Source organism: Cnephaeus nilssonii (genome assembly GCF_951640355.1).
Source record: "Cnephaeus nilssonii genome assembly, chromosome: 2".
NCBI lineage: Eukaryota > Metazoa > Chordata > Mammalia > Chiroptera > Vespertilionidae > Cnephaeus > Cnephaeus nilssonii.
The window spans coordinates 25,752,430-25,772,797 of record NC_137073.1 but is presented as its reverse complement, the minus strand read 5'-3'; the positions used below and the strand labels follow the sequence as shown (position 1 = coordinate 25,772,797).

The following is a 20,368-nucleotide window of genomic DNA, read 5'->3' as shown; positions in this document are numbered from 1 at the left end:
CTTGTCCGTCTCCGGAGAGTTAAGGAAAAGTTCACGCATATGTACAGTCTTCCTGGGGGCGCAGGAGTCTTCGCTTTCATTAGACTCTCAAAGGAGCCTTGTTATCCCCAGGACACCGGTGGCAACTGCTATTCATTTAAGACTTACTGTGTTAAGAGTTTATGCTCATACATTATTATTGCCACTGCTATTTATTTTTTATGTAGGAGAGAGGCACTATTATTGAGCCCCATTTTGGCAGATAAAGAAACCGAGACGTAGAAAAGTTAAATAACTTGATGAGAAACAGCGGGTCTTAAACCCAGAGAGGCTGGCCCCGGGGCCAGCGCTTTTAGCTGCTGTCTCACTTAATCCTTCCTGCGAAACTAGGAGGCAGAAGCCACTGCCCCGTTTTAGAGACCAGGCCACTGAGGCTCAGAGGTGCTCAGCTCCTTCACTGGAAGTGGGTAGAGCTGGGATTCAAATAAGGCCTGTCTGTCTCCAGGGCGGAGTGAGTGCTTACGATGGTAAAGGGCCCTAAGGTAACAGGAGGCTTAGAGCAGGATGGGATGGGATGGGATGGGATGGGATGGGATGGGATGGGATGGGATGGGATGGGATGGGATGGGATGTGTGGGGGCTGGGGCCGGTGGGGATGGTGCCATGGGCATCGTTAGCTTCGAGTTGGACAAGATTTAAGTGCACAGAAGGAAGGAATCTAACCAGAGTGAGTGACAAAAAAACATTGAGTTAACTTGACATATAAAAAAGAAAAGAAAAAGAAAACATCAGTTTCAGGCATTGCTTGAAACAGCAGAGGACCTTGTACCCCTGGACCCAGGTTGCCAGGTAACAGTCCCTACTAAATGGGCTGTGCACTCTGTTTTTCTGCAATCCGCCCCCCCCCCCCCGCCCCCCTTGTCATCTCCTATACCCAGAGGCTGAGTGTTGGTGGCCGTGGAGCACTGTGCCTATGTTTTCCCCTCACACCTGGCCCGCTTCACTCACATCTTACTTGGTCCCTGTAGACAGTGGGGTAGTCCCTGCATTGAGCCCCTGGGATTTGGAATATGATCCAGAGCAAAGGGGAATAAACCTTCCTGTTTGTTGGGTCTCCACGAGAGTCAGGGAGAGGGAGAGAGAGAGCAACATCAAATGATGAGAGAGAACCATTGATCGGCTGCCTCCTGCACACCCCCTATTGGGGATAAAGCCCGAAACTTAGGCATGTGCCCTGATCGGGAATCGAACTGGTGATCTTCTGGTTCATCGGTCAACGCTCAATCACTGAACCATGTGGGCTGAGCTCTTTTTTTTTATTTTTAAATATTTTAATTGATTTTTAAGAGAGAGAGAGAGAGGAAGAGAAACATTGATGTGAGAGGGAGCCATCTATGGGCTGCCTCCTGCATGTCTACTACCAGGGATTGAGCCTGCAGCCCAGGAATATGCCCTCACCAGGAATCATTTCCCTTCCATGGGACAATGCCCCCCAACCAATTGAGCCACACAGGCCAGGGCTGGGATCCCCCCTCTTTAATGAGCCCCAGCCCTCTTCCCTGGAGGTACATATGATTAACAGGGTCATGTATGCATATGTACACATATAACCAACATACCCCCCCCCCCCCAATCACTTTATGTATGCCTTGCAGCTTGCTTTTTTCACCTAACCACATCTTGTGGCTCTTTCTGCCTCTGTTCATACCGATCCAGTCAGACTTAAATATTTTTTAAATAGGCAACTATGAAATGAAATAGTATTTAAAGTTGTTTAGAACTTTCCCTTCATCCCCATTCTTCCCCTTCCAGTTCCCCTCCTTAGAGAAACCATAGTTGCCAGTTTCAAATGCCACTTTCCAGCTATATTTTATATACCGCAAGTGTATGTATATGGGCATATGTAAACGTGTGCATGTATATATATTCTTTTTAACAGCAGCAGGCCATAACCGATGAACATTTAGGTTGTTTCTCGTCCTTTTTGCTGTTAAAATCAAGGCTGCAGCAAAAGCGTGGTCATGGTGGACCGTGCCTGTCCCTAGACAGACTCAGAAGGTGTGACATTGCACTACAACTGATAAAGAAGGTCTAGTTACCCATCTATAATAATAAAAGCATAATATGCTAATTAGACCGGACGTCCTTCGGGATGTCCTTCTGGACAACTGTCAAGACGAAGCCGGGGCTGCGAGGGAAGCCCGGAGCCCGGGTTCCAGAGGGAAGCCTGTGCCAGCAGCCGGGGGAAGGAAGGCCTACTCTTGCACGAATTTCGTGCATCGGGCCTCTAGTTGTTTTATAGATGGAGGAGAGTTGTTGGCTCAGGGGTTTGGCCATGTAATGCAGGTCACACAGGTAACGAGGGCAATGCTTCGGTCCCACCCAGGCCTGCGTGACTTAGAGACTGAGTTCCGTTCACCGTCCACCACTGTTCTCATTTCTGCCGGGGCTGTGGGAGCAGCGCCTGCTCAGGGCTCCAAGGCTGACCATATAAAGTGTCAGGGAAAACTGGAGTCCTTTCCTAATACGGTCACAAGAGGGAAACCCTGGGCCTGCGGCTGGGACCCGCTGGTGGCACTGGGCCCTGACATGCAGGCGGGCACAAGGGAGGCGGGGATGTGGAAACCTCCGAACTTGACCAGCTGGAGAGGAGCTTGTGGGCACGGGGCAGCAGACACACAGCCAACTGCAGGGGGCCTGGGTCGGGCCAGGTTAACCCCGGCTGGACAAGGGAGACGGAGCCTCCAGATTCCAAAGCCCAGCCACCCAGCGTGGGGCGTGCTGCCGCCTGCCCGTTCCTTCCTCTCGCGTCCTTGTACCCTGGAAAGGTTTGCTGAACTGAGCAGAGGGTCAGACCTGCTTGGAGGCGTGCACTAAGTGCCTGCTGTGTGCATAGCTCCGGGAGGTGTCCCAGCGAACAGGAGGAAAGTGACACCCTCCTTCAGGAGCTGGCGAGGGAGTTGGGAGGGCCGTGCATTCCTTCCTTTTCTCTTTCATCCATTTTGTTCAGCAAATACTGCGTGTCTGCCACGTGCCCGGCCCTGTGCCGGGGCTGGAGTGTGATGGTGTGCAGCTCACAGTCCCGGAGGTGACATTTAGGCGGAGTCTTGCAAAAGGAGAAGGAAATGGCTGTGGGAAGATGGGGGCTGGGGGAAAAGCGTTCCAGGTAGAGGAACAGCACATGGGAAGGTTCTAAGGTGCCAAAGTCTATGTCATCATGAAACTAAGGGAGAATAGTTTATGTGGTCAACTAGCATTTATTGATTACCTACTGTATACCAGGCACTGTGTTAAATGCTCCATGAGTACTGTCTTCATAGATTATAGCAAATTTATGAAGGAGCAGCTATTAAGTCCCCCCAACCCCTGGCCTGAGGTTCAGAGACTTGCCCAGGGTAACACAGCTAGAAGGAGCAGAATGAGGGTTCAAACCAAGTCCCCAGTACTCAATTCTGTACCCTTAATCCCTGCCCTTTACTGTCTCCGGGTGAAAGACTTGGGGCGGTGTGGTTTGGACTGTACATGACACCCTCATTCTAAGAGGGGCATGGTAGTTGGCAGTGGGTGTGGTCCTGGGTGGGGGGCAGAGGTGGAATTGAGGCCTGGAGGAGGCATAAGGCTTGGTTGACCTTCGTTCAAGTGATTGGTCCTTTGTTGGCACTTGCTGTGTGGGAGGCCCCGTGCTGGGAACCAGCACACAGATGACTAGGACACACAGCCCCGGTCCTGAAACAGCTTTGCCACTAGCTCAACAAACATGTACTGAGCACCTACTGTGTGCGGGCCCAATGCAAGGCCCCAGGTCACAGAGACGTAGCAGCGCTGCCCCTGCTCCAGGGAAGACTTGTAATTGACTTACTTCTCGGCAATCATTTAGCAAGCATTTAGTAAGCACCTACTGGATGCCAAGGCCTGTGTGGGGACTAAAGAGGAGGAAGAGGAGGCTCCCTGCCCTCAGTGTGCTTGTGGCTGGTGTTTGCAGGGTGGGTGGGAGGGCTCCAGGCAGACAGTGGACTCGACTCATCCATCCAGCACCCCAGCACCCCTCCCCACCACTTGCCTCTGCAAGGGCCCCAACCCTCTCACCATCACTTTCTGCTCCTCTATGCACTGGCAATACCAAAACGCACGCATCAAGCAGTAACACCACAGGTACCCGCCCCACATTTTAACCTCTTCATCGTTGCCCTGCTGCCTCAGTGCCTCGCTGCCCCCTGAGGAGAACACCTTCTTGTCTGTTAAGACAGCGCAGGGAGCACGTTCCCCCAGAAGTTTTCCAGAGCACCCCCAACGTGCGTTAGGGCCCTCTCTTCTTTACTCCCCTAATCCTCTGGGCTCCACTGTTGCTCCTATAATGTTTTTTTCCTTTTTTATATGTTTTTATTGATTTGAGAGAGAAAGAGAGAGAGAGAGAGAGAGAGAGAGAGAGAGAGGAAGGGAGAGGGATAGAGAGAAACATCAAAGAGTTTAGAAACATCAATCTGCTGCCTCCTGCACGCCCCCTACTGGGGATGAGCCCAAAACCTGAGCATGTGCCCTGATGGTGAATCAAACCATGATCTCTTGGTTTATCGGTCTATGCTCAAACATTGAGCCACACCGGCTGGGATATGATGTTGTTTTTAAAGGTCCTCACCCCCCCTTCTGATCTGTGGGCTCTCTGAGGGCAGGGGCTATTGCTTATTTATCTCCAGCATCTAGCATAGACCTGGTATACAGTAGGTGCTCAATACACAGCCGGTGGATGTTTCGATAGGCCTTGTGTTGACCTCATTCCTGCCCTGTTTAGGGGAATGGTAAGAACCTGGGAGATTACTCCCTCCTTTACCACCAGTCCTGTATCTTTAGAAGAATACCATGCACCTCCCCCTCCCTGGCCTCTCTCACAGGGTTGTCTCTTAGCAGATTGAGCCCTAGAGGGACCCTCCCACTGTCCAGTCAGCTGTGGCTGTGACTGAAAGCCCTTTGAGGGCAGGACATTGTACTTTTTGCCTTCTATTATAACCCCAGCACTTTGCACGGTGTCTAGGACATACACATTGAATGAATGAATGAATGAATGAGTGAGTGAATGAATGAATGTTTGATTGTTTCTGTTTCTGTAGGACCGGCACAGGTCTGACAGCCTAGTGGACAGTACGCACACCTGGGAGTGGGCTGTGCTGGACTTGGCGCTGCCAAGGCCTTGCTTGGCGACTTTGATTAAGTTGCTTACCCTCTCTGGCGTTTGGTCTGAGTGTACCCAGAGCTGGAATTTCTGCTCCTTTTCCTTTAGTCACTCCTTGGGGTGTTGGAGGGAAGACATGCTTCGTGAGCACCAGAGCCTTGGGCGGCGCCAGCTGTCGTTTGGGGAAAGCAGTGCCTGAGGGACAGCTTGGAGCTTGTCTCCTCAGCTGTGTCCTCACCGTGGGAAGTGTGATGGGCGACAGGGGACAATAATGACGATGACGGGGCCTCACAGGTGCACAGCAGGGGGCTTGCGGGGTGCCTTCCCGCCCCTTTCCTGCTCTGCTCCCAGGTACTTGGTAAGACAGGACAACTGTTGTATTTAATTGTGGTAAAATCCACATAACACAAAACTCACCATTTTAACTGGTTTAACGGGGAGAATTCAGTGGCATTTTGCGCAGTCACAGTGTTGTGCAACTGTCACCACTGACCAGTTCCAGGACCTTTGTATGACCCCAAAAGGAGAGCCAGTCCCCGTTAGCAGTCAGTCCCCATTCCCCTCTCCCTCCAGAGATCTGTCTCTGTCTCTAAGGATTTGTCCGTTCTGGACTCTTCATATAAATAGAACCATAAGATACGTGGCCCTTTGTGTCTGCCTTCTTTCATTCAGCATCACGTTTCCAAGGTTCGTCCACGTTGGAGCAAGGGTCAGTACCATTCCTTTCAAAAGACAGGCGTATTTATCTCCGTCTTACAGGCGAGGGGTACTTTGTGAAAGGTCAGGAGTATGAGCTCTGGCCCTAGCTGGTTTTGCTCAGTGGGTAGAGCATCGGCCTGCGGACTGAAGGGCCCCAGGTTCGATTCAGGTCAAGGGCATGTACCTCAGTTGCAGGCTCGATCCTGATCAGGGTGAGTGCAGGAGGCAGCCAATTGATGTGTCTCTCTCTCTCATCGATGTTTCTCTTCCTCTCTCTCTCCCTCTCCCTTCCACGCTCTCTAAAAATCAATGGAAAAATATCCTCAGGTGAGGTTTAACAAAAAGATACACACACACACACAAAGAAGAGTATGAGCGCTGGACTAAGCAGCTGTGGTTTCTAGTTCTGAAATTCCCACCCTCACCACGCCCACTTCTCACCTGTCAGATGGGCGTGGGAAAATCCCGGTACCACTGTCACAGGGTAGATGTGAGGATGAGAAGAAGATGCCTGTGAAGCACTTAGCTCAGTGGCCAGCACATAGTAAGTGCGCCACAAATAGTTACTTAAATGTGCGTTAAGCCTGTGATGCTCAGGGAAGTGAAGTGACAGGGAGTAAGGGTGGAGCGGGGATCGGACCCAGAACTGTTTAAAAACACACAGTCGTCAAATACAACATCGGTGGCCTAGAGGTCCAGTCCTGCCCCTGGCTTCTCTTCCCCACACCCGGCATCTCAGTGATGCCAAGGAGTTCCCACTAGGGCTCCGCGCCTCAGTTTCCCCATTTCTAAAATGAACAGGCGTGCCTCTGTCTCCCAGCGCTACTGTGAGGCTGGAGCAAGAACATGTACACAGTGGTGCTCAGTAAGCGCAGGGAGGCCGCGGGCTGGATGTACAGGCTCTCTCCCTGCCATGCTCCCGAACTAAGCTTGGGTTCTCTGTTTGGCAGACGTACTCTGGCCTCTTCTGCGTGGTGATCAATCCCTACAAGCAACTGCCCATCTACTCGGAGAAGATCGTCGAAATGTACAAGGGCAAGAAGAGGCACGAGATGCCGCCGCACATCTACGCCATCGCCGACACGGCCTACCGGAGCATGCTGCAAGGTGAGGCGGCCCGGGAGGTGCGGGGGGTGGGGGAGGGATGCTGTAGGAGGCCTGGCCAGGGCTGCTGCTGCTGGGGAGCCCCCCGAGGGGCGAGGGGCGAAGGGCCCCCTCCGGAGGCTGCTGCTCTGCACAGGCCCCTCCTGTCCTGCCTGCCTCCAGTTCTCGCCAAGAATGTGGTGTTTGGCAGGCAGCACTGGGGGACAGGAGGGCCGTGACTGAAAAAGGGAAAAAAGCAAGCTGAACATCTGTGTTTGCGGCCGGGAGGGTGAGGGAGAGGGAGAGCTTGGGCAAATACGGGCATGCGCCTGCTCGGGCCTCAGCACTCGTCCCGCTGGCTGCCCGCGGCCCTGGCTGTCTGGAAATGCTATAATGCTCTCACCTTGGAAGGGAAGAGGGTGGTACCAGCCCTGGGGCAGAGCCAACCAGCTCTAAATTTACTACCAGCTGTCACTCACCCCCCCCCCCCATGGGATTGTGGGCAACTGTTTCCTCCTCTCCAGCCTCAGTTTCCTCGTCTGTTAAAAGAATCTATCTTGAAACTTGTTGTAAAGACTAATGCTGGCTTTTCCAAACTCAAGGCCTTTGCACACTCCCTCCATGTTTATGTGTTATAAACTTTACTGAGGTAAAACATAGAGAAGGGTAGAGTGTGTAAAGTACGCAAATGTAAAGTATCCAGCCTAAAATTAATTTTTACACGGCTACAGTTGTATAATCACCTCCCAGGCCAAGATGTAAAATGTTTCCAGACAGTCTCTGCATGCTGCTGCCCAGGGAGACCTCCTCAACACCCCTGGAGTAACCGCTATTCTGACTTCTGACACCATCAGTTTTGCCTGTTCTTACACTTCATGTAAATTACATCTTTATATTATTAACTTAACCAGAGGCCGGGTGCACGAATTCATGCACCAGTGGGGTCCCTCGGCCTGGCCTGCGGGATCGGGCTGAAACCAGCTCTCCGACATCCCCCGAGGGGTCCCGGATTGTGAGAGGGCACAGGCCAGGCTGAGGGACCCCACTGGTGCATGATTGGGGCCAGGGAGGGATGAGGGCGGGCTCCAGGGTGTGTCCAGCAGGTCTCGCTCAGTCCTTATGGGCCGGACCCCAGCAGCAAGCTAACCTACCGGTTGTAGCGTCTGCCCCCTGGTGGTCAGTGCATGTCATAGTGAGCAGCCTTAGCATATCATTAGCATATTACGCTTTGATTGGTTGAACGGACAAACGGATGACCGGACACTTAGCATTTTAGGCTTTTATGATATAGTATTACGCTTTGATTGGTTGAACGGACAAACGGATGACCGGACACTTAGCATTTTAGGCTTTTATGATATAGGATATTTTTCTTATAAGCTCCCTCCCCCAGGACCCATTTCAGACTAAACAAAAAAGAGCAGTATACTAGTATATTAGTTAAGAGTATGAATTCTAGCCTTAGCCAGTTTGGCTCAGTGGATAGAGCATTGGACCAAAGGGTCCCTGGTTTGATTCCAGTCAAGGGCACATACCTCAGTTGCAGGCTCGATCCCTGGCCGTGGTGAAGGTGCATGCAGGAGGCAACCAATCTATGTGTCTCTCTCACATTGATGTTTCTCTCTCTCTGTCTCTCCCCTTCCTTCCACTCTCTCTTATAGTCAATGGAAAAATATCATTGGGTGAGGATTAACAAAATAAATTTTAAAAAGAGTATGAATTCTAGAACAGGTCTGCCACTCACTAGCTATGTGACCTTGAGCAAACTAGTTTCCCTCTCTATGCTTCTGTTTCCTTATTTACAGTATGAAAGAGGATTATAATAACTGTTACCTACCTGCTAGGGCTGATGGGAAGATTAAATGAACTATTGTATATAAAGTGCTTAGAACAATGCCTGGTACTTGGTTAAAAACTCAATAATCTCTTGCCAGTGTTGCTCAGTGGGTTGGAGTGTCATCCAGGATTGCGGGTTCAATTCCCGGTTAGGGCATATACATAGATTGTGGGTTTGATCTGTGGTTGGAGCACATATGGGAGGCAACTGATCGAAGTTGCTCTCTCTCCCTCCCTCTTCCTCTTTCTCTCAAATCAATAAACATATCCTTGGGTAAGGAATAAAAAAACTTCACTAAGTGTAAGCTATTATCATCATCATCATTATTATGCACAAAAATAGATGCTGGACATGCCAGCTATGTATATACTATATATTTATAATACACATTGAAAAGAATATATATTAAAATAAGAAGTATTCATCTGAGTGGCACCTAAAACCACCTCACGACACTTCAGGATCAATGGAATTAGGGTACGGATTGTGCTTCATGCAGTGCCTGATGTGGCAAAAGCTTGAAAAGTAGAAGTTTGCTAGTGTAGGGCTTCTTTGCAGCCTCTATTTGAGTAGGACTTTAGGTCCAAGCACACAAACACACACTCTTATTTAATCTTCAGCCCAGTTCTGCGAGGTAGGGTTGATGTTACAACTTGCAGCTGAGGCAACCGAGTCTCTGAAAGTGTCTGGAAACCCAGGCCCTGACCAGGTGGTGCTTACACCAGGAATGCAAGGCTGGTTCAGTATTTAAAACTCAACCAATATAACAGTGGTAGGAAGAAAACACACATAATCATATTAATTGATCCAGAGAAAATTCAATATCCAGTCATGATTAAATCAGTTAGAAAACTAGGACTCTAAAGGAACTTCATCAACCTGATAAAAGGCATCTGCAAAAAATAAAAAAATAAAAAAATACATCTAACATCATACTTAACAGTGAAAGTCAACGCTTTCTCCCTTACCTTGAGTAACAAGATGTCCACTCTCACCACCCCTATTCAATATTGCACTAGAAGTCCTAGCCAAAGCAATAAGGTAAGAAAAAGAAACTGAGGCATCTCTGAATTGTGAGCGTTTCCTGTTTAACTCCCTTGGTCTCTTCTCAGCAAAACGCTCAGAGTTGAGTTCTGGCTTTCCTCATTAAGTATCTTGGTTGCACACACACAAAAAAGGGCAGCACCCATCCCAGTATCATTGATCTTTGGAGTGAATGAGAGGATTTTCTTTATATGGTTCTGGGCTTGAGATCCAGGAGTTCTCCTTCCTTGCCCTTAGGAAGGGCAACAGAAAAGGGCTATGGCAAGTTTAGAGCTGTGTACAATAGGTATGGGATTGTTCAATGTAACTAGTCCAGCGGTGGTAAACTGGCAGCTGGTAGGTGGATCCGGCCCTCAGACAAGTTTGGCTTGGTCCACATGGAGTTTTAAGGATATTTGAATTAGTCACCAACTTTTAAAAACTGCGAGATTGTACCTAAAATCTAGATTTCTAGGTCGTTTTGGAAACATTGGAATATCTGGCCATACTGGGCCTGTGTTCCCAAATGTCAGCCGCCCCGCTGGTAGGGGTATGAATTCTACAGTTCCCAGTCCTCAGCTGGCCTGACAAGCTTATTTGTGTTAACTGCCCAGCCCCTGGGTTTGACTTTCCAACCCCTGGGACCCTGAGTTCTGAGTTGGGAATTGAGAGGAACCCAATTTTGAAAACTCCTGAGGGCAGGGATCCGGGTATGCCTAGGAGATTCCCTCCAAGGTGGAGGGGCTTAGGTAGAAGTGCCCCTCTTTGCTGACAGAGTTAGCCAAACCCCACAGGTATGCTCTGAGCTGGACCACTCCACACGCAAGACTGCCATTACCTCCAAAGACCAGCTGATGGGACCTGGCAAGGAGGGTTGAGGAGATTCAGTCTCAGGTTGTAAAGTATTAAGTGTATGACTTTTTTATTTTTTTAAACATTGGGCATTTTTTTAAAAAAGTGTATTTATTTCAGAGAGGAAATGGAAAGAGTAAGAGAGATAGAAACATCAATGATGAGAGAGAATCATTGATCAGCTGCCTCCTGCACGTCCCCTACTGGAGATCGAACCCACAACCAGGCATGTGTCCTTGACCAGAATTGAACCCATGACCCTTCGGTCCACAGGCCGATGCTCTATCCACTGAGCCAAACTGGCCAGGACTCTTTGTTTTTAAAAATCCTTTGTGGTCCCCCATTTATGTAAAAGTATAAAATGGTGGTTCACACACCTCTTTGGGAAGCTGAACATCACAAATTACAGTGTCTCATTTGGGGTGCTTTTGGTTTCAGGAAACATAGCAAAACCAATTAAAGTGGCTTAAATGATGGGAATTTATTATCTCACATAATAAGTCTGCAGGTTGATGATTTCAGAGTTTGTTAATTCAGCAGCTCAAAAATGAACTTCTTTGGCATTTTCTTGGCTTCTTCCTCATGGTCACAAGCTGGCAGCCATAGCTCCAGACAGCACATCCTCATGTGATCATATCCGAAACATGAAAGAAGTGGAGGGTTAAGCTCTTTTCCTATGTCTCCTATTTATCAGGGAGGAAAATTTTTTCCAGAATCTCCTCAGCAGGCCTTCCCTTGTATCCTATTGGCTAAAACTTGGTCACACGCTAACCTCTAAACCAATCAGTGGCAAAAGAGACCAGGATGTTTTTGATTGATTTGGACTATTCCTAGTTCTTTCCAGGAGCTGAGGGAGCACATTTAATCTGAAAACCAGAATGAAATAAAATTCTGTTAGCAAAGGAGAAGGGAGGGGAAGTGACTGGTAATCACTACCACAGTGCTCTTAAAAATATATATGTAACTTTTAAAAAACTTTAATAGTATATGTTCATTGTGGAAAAATAAAATTTATATTTAAGCAAAAAAGAACACACCCGTACCCATAATTCTATCATCTAGTGATCACCACCATTGACCTTTTGGTATGTAACCTTTTATACACTAACTGAGCTGAATGACATGAAATAAAAGAAGTTTTGACTATCTGAAAATAACTAGTTCCAGGGGAAAAAATCACTTAAAACAGGGACCAAAGTTTTGCTGTCAATAGTAAGGGGGTGGGGAGGGAGTTTTGATTGGGCTTAAAAAATGACATTGCAAATTATGAACATAGATTTATTTATTTTTGACATGCAATAGGAATTTGGCTGTAATTGCTATTAGATGCTAATTCTTGATTGAATATACAATTAATTAAGGGTTCATACTTTTGTCTTTTTTTTTTCTTTTAAATCATGTGAGAACATAATACCGATTCTTGATTTCATGCTTGATTTCGGTGAGAGCATAATTTGTACAGACTTACCTGAGGCATCGCCAGTTTTCCCAGGTCTTTTTTTACTTCCTTGATGTTCCAGGCTCTCGAGGCCCCCCTTGCGCTGTTGTTCATGATGATTCTCTGATACTCAGTCGTGGCCTTTCCAAACTCTTTGACTTTGTGACCCTCTTCACCTTTGGGAAATCGGCCACGTTGCGGAGTTGCCGCTTTATTCTGAGTTTGTATCGTGGTGGGTGTTGACACTCAGTAGCCAGCAAGGTGAAGCCATTGCATGAGTGGGGGCAGTGGTGCTTTAGTGGGGACCGATTCCTAAATGGTCGACTCATTGAAAAACATTTTTGTTGTGATAACTTTTGCTTCCTAGACAACCTCCCAACTGTGGGAGGTTTGGCAATGGTGACAAAGACCCCTGTTTTAATACATTTCATTCTTCTTAGGGTCTATGTTTTAGCACAAAACCATAGCCTATATAATAAAAGGCTAATATGAAAATCGACTGAATGGCAGAACGATCAGTCGCTATGATGCGCACTGACCACAAGGGGGCAGACGCTCAACACAGGAGCTGCCCCTTGGTGTTCAGTGCACTCCCACAGGGGGAGTGCCGCTTAGCCGGCTCACGGCTGGCGAGTGCAGTGGCAGGAGCCTCCACTGTAGGTGGGTGGTAAGGAGCGAGGGGTCCTGGACTGTGAGAGCCCCGGACTGCGAGAGGGATGTCTGACTGCTGGCTTAGGCCTGATCCCTAGGGAGATCGGGCTAAAGCCAGCAGGCAGACATCCCTGAGGGGTCCCAAACTGCAAGAGGGCACAGGCCAGACTGAGAACTCCCCCTGCCCCCCGCCCCGTGCACGAATGTTGTGCACTGGGCCTCTAGTAGTGAAATAAAAAATTACTTAGAAACCTTGACACATTTTGACCCTCAAGAGAAAATGACAATCATGAACACACAGGTCTTTGTTTAGTTTAAATGGGAATTAACCGCTGCACTGGATGCATCCATTTTGGCATCCCCTGGTGCTTTCTGGCAAACTTGTGATGACAGACTTTAATGGAAAAAGTCTCCAAAAAATCATAGAGAAAAAATATAAGCTTGGAGCATTTTTTTTTTCCTATAAAGTGGAAATTTGGTTTTGGCGAAGGAATGTGTAGGCCCACTTCGTGATTCCTTTGAGGAATGTTGCTGTCACAAGGCTGTAAAGTCACAAGGCTGGGATCCACACTGAGCTTTCTGGCTTGTTGGAGAGGTAAAGCTAACAGCTGTAGCTTCCTCCTTCAGTCCTTCGTGGAACAAGATAGGGTGTGAAGAGGTGAGATTGGGGAGAGGTGGATGACATTCACTGAGTATAGAATGAAGTGTTTAAAATGTATTACATGGACTCTTAAGTTCCTGAGTCCCCATAAACCCCGTAAGACCTACAAACAGCATCCTTATCTGCCTGTTCATCATTGTCTCTCCAGCTCATTTACTGGTACCTGGCATATAGTAGTTGCTCAGTTAATATTTGTTGATGAATGAATGAATGAATGAATGAATGAATGAAGAACTATCAGAGTTGGTTAAAGAAAAGAACCAACCAGGGTCAGGATGGGTGGGGAGGGTTGTCTGAGAGGGGTGGGGCTTTACATGTTTTGAAGAATGGTTTACTAAGATGGGAGAGGGGAGCGGGGATGATGTGGAGGTGAGAATGGGTGTAGCAAGGATGACTGAAGCCTATCTGAAGATGCTGACTTATAGGTTGCTGTGGAGAGCTCAGTGCTCCAGGCTCAACCCTTTGCTGCCTCAAGGGAGTTGGGAATATGGCAGTGGGCCAAAGCTGTCAGTTGGACATCCCCCAAGGGCTCCTGGACTGCGAGAGGGTGCAGGCCGGGCTGAGGGACCTACCCCCACCTCAAGTGCATGAAGTTTGTGCACCGGGCCTCTAGTAGTTTTATATTAACTTTGATGAAGTCTATATACTGAGTTTACATTATTATGCCTGTGGAGATACTGTTCACAGCTGAACTCTGCTGTTTCTCAGGATTACTTTTTTCTTTTTATAATTTTTTTTGCCCTGGTGTTAGTAATTGCCTTTTTTTTTTCCAACTTGGTTTTCTATGTACTTAATTACTAATTCTACTTCCAATTCTTTTATTTTTTTAAATATATTTTTTTTATTGCTTTCAGAGAGAAAGGGAGAGGGAGAGAGAGATAGAAACATCAATGATGAAAGAGAATCATTGATCTGCTGCCTCCTGCACACCCCCTACTGAGGATCCAGCCCGTAGCCCCAGGCATGTACCCTGACCAAGAATTGAACTGTGACCTCTTGGTTCATAGGTCAATGCTCAACCACTGAGCCATACTGGCCAGGCCCAATTCTCCTTTTAAATATGTTGCTCTTCTTTTACTACGTCCAGATATGTGTTGCTGATCCTATTGATATCCTCTCCTTAAAGGTGATTGCTACTGGGGCCTTCTGACCTGCCCTAGGTACCTTCTATGAATGGTAGCTAACATCTGAGAACTTCCTTATCATCCTTGGAATTCCCTTCAGTGCTCTCATGGTGAATTCCTTGTTTCCTAGTTTCCATGTCTTCCTCTTTCTTGATTTATTCTCTTGTTTAAATAGATCACCTTCTCTAGTAGCTTCTCAAGAAAGGATGTGAGCAAGTTGAGATGTTATCTGAAAGACTTGCTGCTTCTCTAATATTTAAGAGATAGTTTGGCTGGGTCTAAAATTTTAACCATGAAATAGTCCCCGTCCCTCCCTCCCTCCCACCACCCCAGAATCTTAAAGGCATTACTTCACTGCTATCTAGCTTCAGTTTCATTTTGAGAAGATAAAAGCCAATCTGATTCTTACTCCTTTGTGTATGACAAGATTTTTTTCCCTTCTTTTTTGGGAGCTTTTAAACTCTTTTTTTTCTCCTCTTGTTTATAATGATGGGATTTGTCATTCACCCATTGTACTTTAGGGGAACTCTCTTAATCTGTAAACTCAACTCATATCTTTAGATTCTGAGAAATTTTTGTGAGTTATTCCTTGATGACTTATTCCTCTCTGTGTCCTCTGTTACGTTTCTCTAGAAGTCTTGTTTCCATAATGGAACTCCTGGACTGTTCCTATCATTTTCATCTTTCTCTTGTCTTTTTCATCTCTTTATCTTTTTTTATCCTATTTTCTGGGCAATTACCTCAACTTTATTTTACCACCCTTCCATTGAGTTTTTAATTTATGCTGTCATACTTTTTTCAAAAATATATTTTATTGATTTTTTACAGAGAGGAAGAGAGAGGGATAGAGAGTTAGAAACATCGATCAGCTGCCTCTTGCACACCCCCTACTGGGGATGTGCCCGCATCCAAGGTACATGCCCTTGACCGGAATCGAACCCGGGACCCTTGAGTCCGCAGGCCGACGCTCTATCCACTGAGCCAAACCGGTTTCGGCACTTTTTTCATTTCTAAGAACTCTGTTTTATTTTGTGAATATTTCTTTCTGACAGCATTCTTTTTCTGTGTGAAAATACTTCTTCTTTTTCTTGAAGAATACTTCTCCATGCATAGTCTCTCTTTCCTACAGATGCATTTTCCTTTCTGTTTTAATGTCTGTCTGTCATATGAGTGGCTTCTTCAGGTGTCTGGTGATTCTTGGCTATCCACTCATCTGGGATGCTTTAGTGCATGGGCACCACAAAAGTGATGGGTGCTCTGTGCTTGCAGGAGTTAGCTTGCTGCCGATGAGCTTGGCTATGGTATGGTGGAGCTGAGCCATTCCTTTGGGGCACTTCTGATATATCTCTCACTCTTTTTCCTTGGGCTGATCATATTCTTCAGAGAAGACTTGTGCAATCTTCGGTCTGGAGTATAAAGATCTACCATTATCTGCCCTAGCCGGTTTGGCTCAGTAGATAGAGTGTCGGCCTGTGGACTGAAGGGTCCCAGGTTCGATTCCGGCCAAGGGCACATGCCCGGGTTGTGGGCTCAATTCCCAGTAGGGGGCGTGCAGGAGGCAGCCGATCAATGATTTCTATCTCTCTCCCTTCCTCTCTGAAATCAATATATATATATATATGAATGTAATTCTTAAAAAAGAAAAGATCTACCATTATCTTGAGGGTCTATTTGAGAAGAGGCTAAGGGTTTTAAACTGTGGGATGAAACTTGCATGCTGTCCTCCTTATTTCAATTTGGTCTCTGGTCCCCCAGGACAGAGACACTTTATTTCACCCCTTCTAGAGACGAAATCTGCCTCCTCCTGTGGGCTGTGGGCAGGGCAGTCACCAGGCTGCAGGAGTGGCTCATAGCTCCTCAAACAGACCTTCAACCAATCCTTAAGTTTTGTTTTTTTTCTTAATATATTTTATTGATTTTTCACAGAGAGAAAGGGAGAGGGATAGAGAGCTAGAAACATCGATGAGAGAGATTCATCAACCAGCTGCCTCCTGCACACCCCCCACCGGGGATGTGCCCGCAACCAATGTACATGCCCTTGACCGGAATCGAACCTGGGACCCTTCAGTTCACAGACCGACGCTCTATCCACTGAGCCAAACCGGTTTCGGCCAATCCTTAAGTTTTTATGTCCTCCTTCACCCCCTCTTCCAGCGGCCTCAGTGCTGGTAATTACTGAGGCTTGGGCCAGAACAGGGGTTTTTATGGTGAACTTGAGTTGCTTCTCAGCTGCGCCTACTGCCAGCTTAGACTTCTCCTTTCTTGGGACAGTCATCACTTATCCTGTTTTCTGGCTTCCAAGGTTGTGTTGCTGTTCCCTCCTCTCCAGTTCATTTGAACTGGTTCATGTGTTTGTGAACAATTCCTTTACTGTCGTTTTAGTAAGATTTGGGGAGGGAGGAGCGCTGAATGCATGTGTTAACTCCACCATCCTTCCATGGAAATTCTCTCCGTCCTTCTTTTCCAGAGAAGTGATTATGACGCTAGTGGACTTTATTGTGTGCTTCCTATATGCTCAGGGCTTTACAAGAATAGTCTCAATGGATCCTTAACACAAACCTACAAGGTAGACACAATCAGATGAAGCCCTTTAAAATGAAGGCCTGAAATTATCATGGTGCCTGCATATGTAATCCAGAATAAAAACAATTCTAAATTATAAATTAAAACCAGGAAGGCCAATGAAGTTCTAATTTTTTCCCATTTGCCTTGATGGTTTTTAGGAAAGAGCAAATATTGGATCCTTTCAAAATGTGTCTTTATTTTTCCTCCCTTGGAGTGTGTGCATGTGGGCCTGTGTTTACATGACTTGTCAGACCCAGCACTGGAGCCAGGTGGTATTATTAGCCCCATTTTATAGCTGGGTAAATGGAGGCTCAGAGAGGCGAAGAACTTGCTGAAGGTCACTTAAGTGTCAGAGCCAGGTCTGAGCTTGATTTATCTGACTCCAAAGCCTAAGCTTTGCCCAGCTAGTGGTGGTGCTGAGCTGGTACACAGAGCCCCCTGCCGTCCCAGGGCAGGCTGTTTGCTCCTGCAGGCCTGTCTTACATCTCAGGGTGTTGAAGGGTCGGCGTTCAAGGAGCTGGAGTTATTTAACTCCGATAAATCAACACGATGAATGTGGCTAAAGCACCACTAAAGCTTTCCTGACAAGAACCACCACGGATCCCTGCCACCCATGGGTCCCAGGGGCGGGGGAGGGCTGTGAAAGGCAGATAAGATTTCCTTCTGATGTGTTGAGAGCCCATCAGGATTTGTCACCTGTGCAAGATAGCCACAGGAGTGCTTTGTCCTCACCCAATTAGCACCAAATGGCCACTCCAGGGAAGTGTGTAGGGGGGGCGGGGGTTAAAAAAGAAACATCAGCCCCAGGCCTTTATCAGCTCAGGCTCTTGGCTGAACCCTCTCCAAGCTGAGGAGAAGTTCGGGAGGTGGGAGGATCCAAACTCTGCTTTGCAAGTTCCCACACTCAGCGGGCTCCCTCTGTCCATGGTCAGCTGGCTCATGCTCACTCAGCTCCCCAGAGGCTGCTCTGTAAACTGGGCAGAGAGAGGAAGGGCGCGGATCTGCCCTGGGCTCACTGCTCTGTCCATCCCACACCGCTCTGCCCTTGCTGGCACCTGCAGGACAGCCTCCCCATTTGACAGATCGAAGACACGGAGGCCCAGAGCACCACGTGACTTGGCTCCAGAGCTGAGTGTCAAACCTGGAGACATCACCTTCGGCCGCCCTCAAAACATTGTATCCTCTCTCCAAGGCAATCTGGTGAATAGTGTAGTGCTGTTACCCCCACTTAACAGATGAGGAAACTGAGGCCCCCAAAGGCTTAGGGACTGGCTTAGCCCTTCTAATTAGAGAGGGTTGAACTTGGCCTACTACTCTGTCCTCCTGGGACAGAGTTGCTGTCATCGGACACCACCCTCGCTGGCTCACTATTTTAGATGCTGGTGATGATAGAACAGCCGTGGTGATGGTAATAGCAGTCATTAAGCTCTTGCATGTGCCATTGTGTAATTTTAAGTCTTTTGCATATCCAGTCTCATTTAATCACTTCCATAACCATGAAAAGCATGGATTTTGAGCTCTGTTTTCCTTGCAAGGAAATTGATGCTTTGAGGGGCAAAGTGTCTTTTCTGAAAGGTGGATCCAGGAAGTAATTCCAAGTCCTTTTGCTCCAGAGACTGTGTTTCCACAATGCACCCGGACAGGGGACCGGTTGCATCCTTTCTCTGCCTCTTGGAGATTTTGTAGCAGCTGTTGGCTCTGACCGACCCGCTGGGGGTGGGGGGTGGTGGCGGCTCCGACCTGGCCTGTCTTTGTTGAGGCACTGGAGGATCTGGTGCTGAGTTATCACAAGCTCAGTTCTTTGGCAGGAAGTGAGGAGGGGTAAAGGTTCATCCGAATATGATGAGCCTGTATGGACTGCCCACAGTGTCTGACACAGCTGGGAGAGAGCGAAGGAGAATTCCTTGTTTGAAAGAAGCAGTAAATGTTGAGCCGAAGAGGCAGACGTGTTCTAGGGAGTGGATCCTGGAAACGCGGGCTGACACCAGGTGACGAAGTGTTCCTCATGGGGTCTGTGTGTTCCCGCCTCCTCCTTGCAGGCCTGCCGGCCTCTGGCTCCCCAGCCCAACACTGTGTCCTCCCAGCCTCGGAGGGAACCTGGCTCCCCATCCCCTCTTTATTTAGCTCTGTTGATTGAGGACCCACTGTGGGGGGTCTAGTTGGGGGCACAGTGTTGGGGGGCAGGTATTAATCCAATCACCACACAGATGCATGTGCTATGGAGGGGCGGTTCAGGGGGCTGTGAGGTGGATCCCTTAGGGCCTAGGCTGTGAGGACAGGGGACGCCTCCTTGGGAGGTGACATGTGGGCTTAAATAAGGGAGCCACGAGGCTCTGGGGCTGGGGCAGAGCAGGAGGGAGTGTGTGAGAGGTGGGAGCTGAGGCCCAAGAGGAATACTGATCCTCCTGTACCTACACTGTCTCAACTGACCAGTTCTGCTATTAAAGATGCCAGGGCTTTGTGTGGGTCTGGAAAGTTCTTATAGAGTCCAGCATAAGCCCCTAGAATCTCTTCCTACCTAACTTTTTTAGGGAGGGGAGGCTGGAGAAGGAGAAGGGCCCTGGCCCACAGAGCCGTGGTGAAGGCCTGGACTCTGGAGCTGGGTTCGAATCCCAGCTCTGCCAGTGTGCCCACCTCTCTGTGCCTCAGGTTCCTCGTTTGTGCTGTGAGGGTAGTAACTGTGCCTACCCCAGTTGTGAGGGTTGATTTGGACAGTGCATGGGGAGCCCTGCCTGGTCAGGGCAGGTGCAGCAGGGCAGGCATTAGCTGGCATCTGTCGAGGGTCCACGGTTGAGGCCCAGCACTGACATTCACCTTGGGTCTGGAACTCTGGTGTCCGCCCTCGGGTGCGGCGTTAGGTAGGCAGCCACTCTCTGTACGCGGTGGAGGCTGCGCCTTCATTCCTCACTGGCCCGGAGGTAGCAGTGACCCACGGGGACATGGGATCGGCCACCTCCCTTTCACCGGGTCCCACAGCAGCCTGGCACGGGAAGAAGGGAAGAGAAGCAGTGAGCCGGTCTCTTCAGTTTTCTCCTTTTATGGTCAGCCTGCAGGCCTCTGGCTCCCCCGCCGTAAACCATGAGCTGGTGTTTGGGATTGGGCCGAAATAGCTGGTCTGTGGGGAGCTGGCGTCTCTCGAGAGAAAGAGTCCTGAGGCCTGCTGTGGGGGAGGGCCCGCCAGAGCCCTTGATCGGCTCAGAGAGCTCCACGCAGACTCGCAGACTCGCACATCCAAGGCCAGACCCCCAGCCTGGGGAGAAGGGGAGGGAGGACCATTTAGGGGCGGGTC

The 20,368-nt window shown here is 48.5% G+C and overlaps 1 protein-coding gene across 2 annotated transcripts in view; it reads left to right on the top strand.

Annotated features, from left to right (window-relative positions):
- Nucleotides 1-20,368, top strand: part of MYH11 (myosin heavy chain 11) — a 118,933-nt gene that overhangs the window by 19,226 nt on the left and 79,339 nt on the right. For both annotated transcript variants that reach the window (XM_079797326.1, XM_079797327.1), the window contains exon 3: nucleotides 6,796-6,952. In XM_079797326.1, the coding sequence (XP_079653452.1) occupies nucleotides 6,796-6,952 (157 nt within the window). The remainder of the gene's footprint in view (nucleotides 1-6,795; nucleotides 6,953-20,368) is intronic.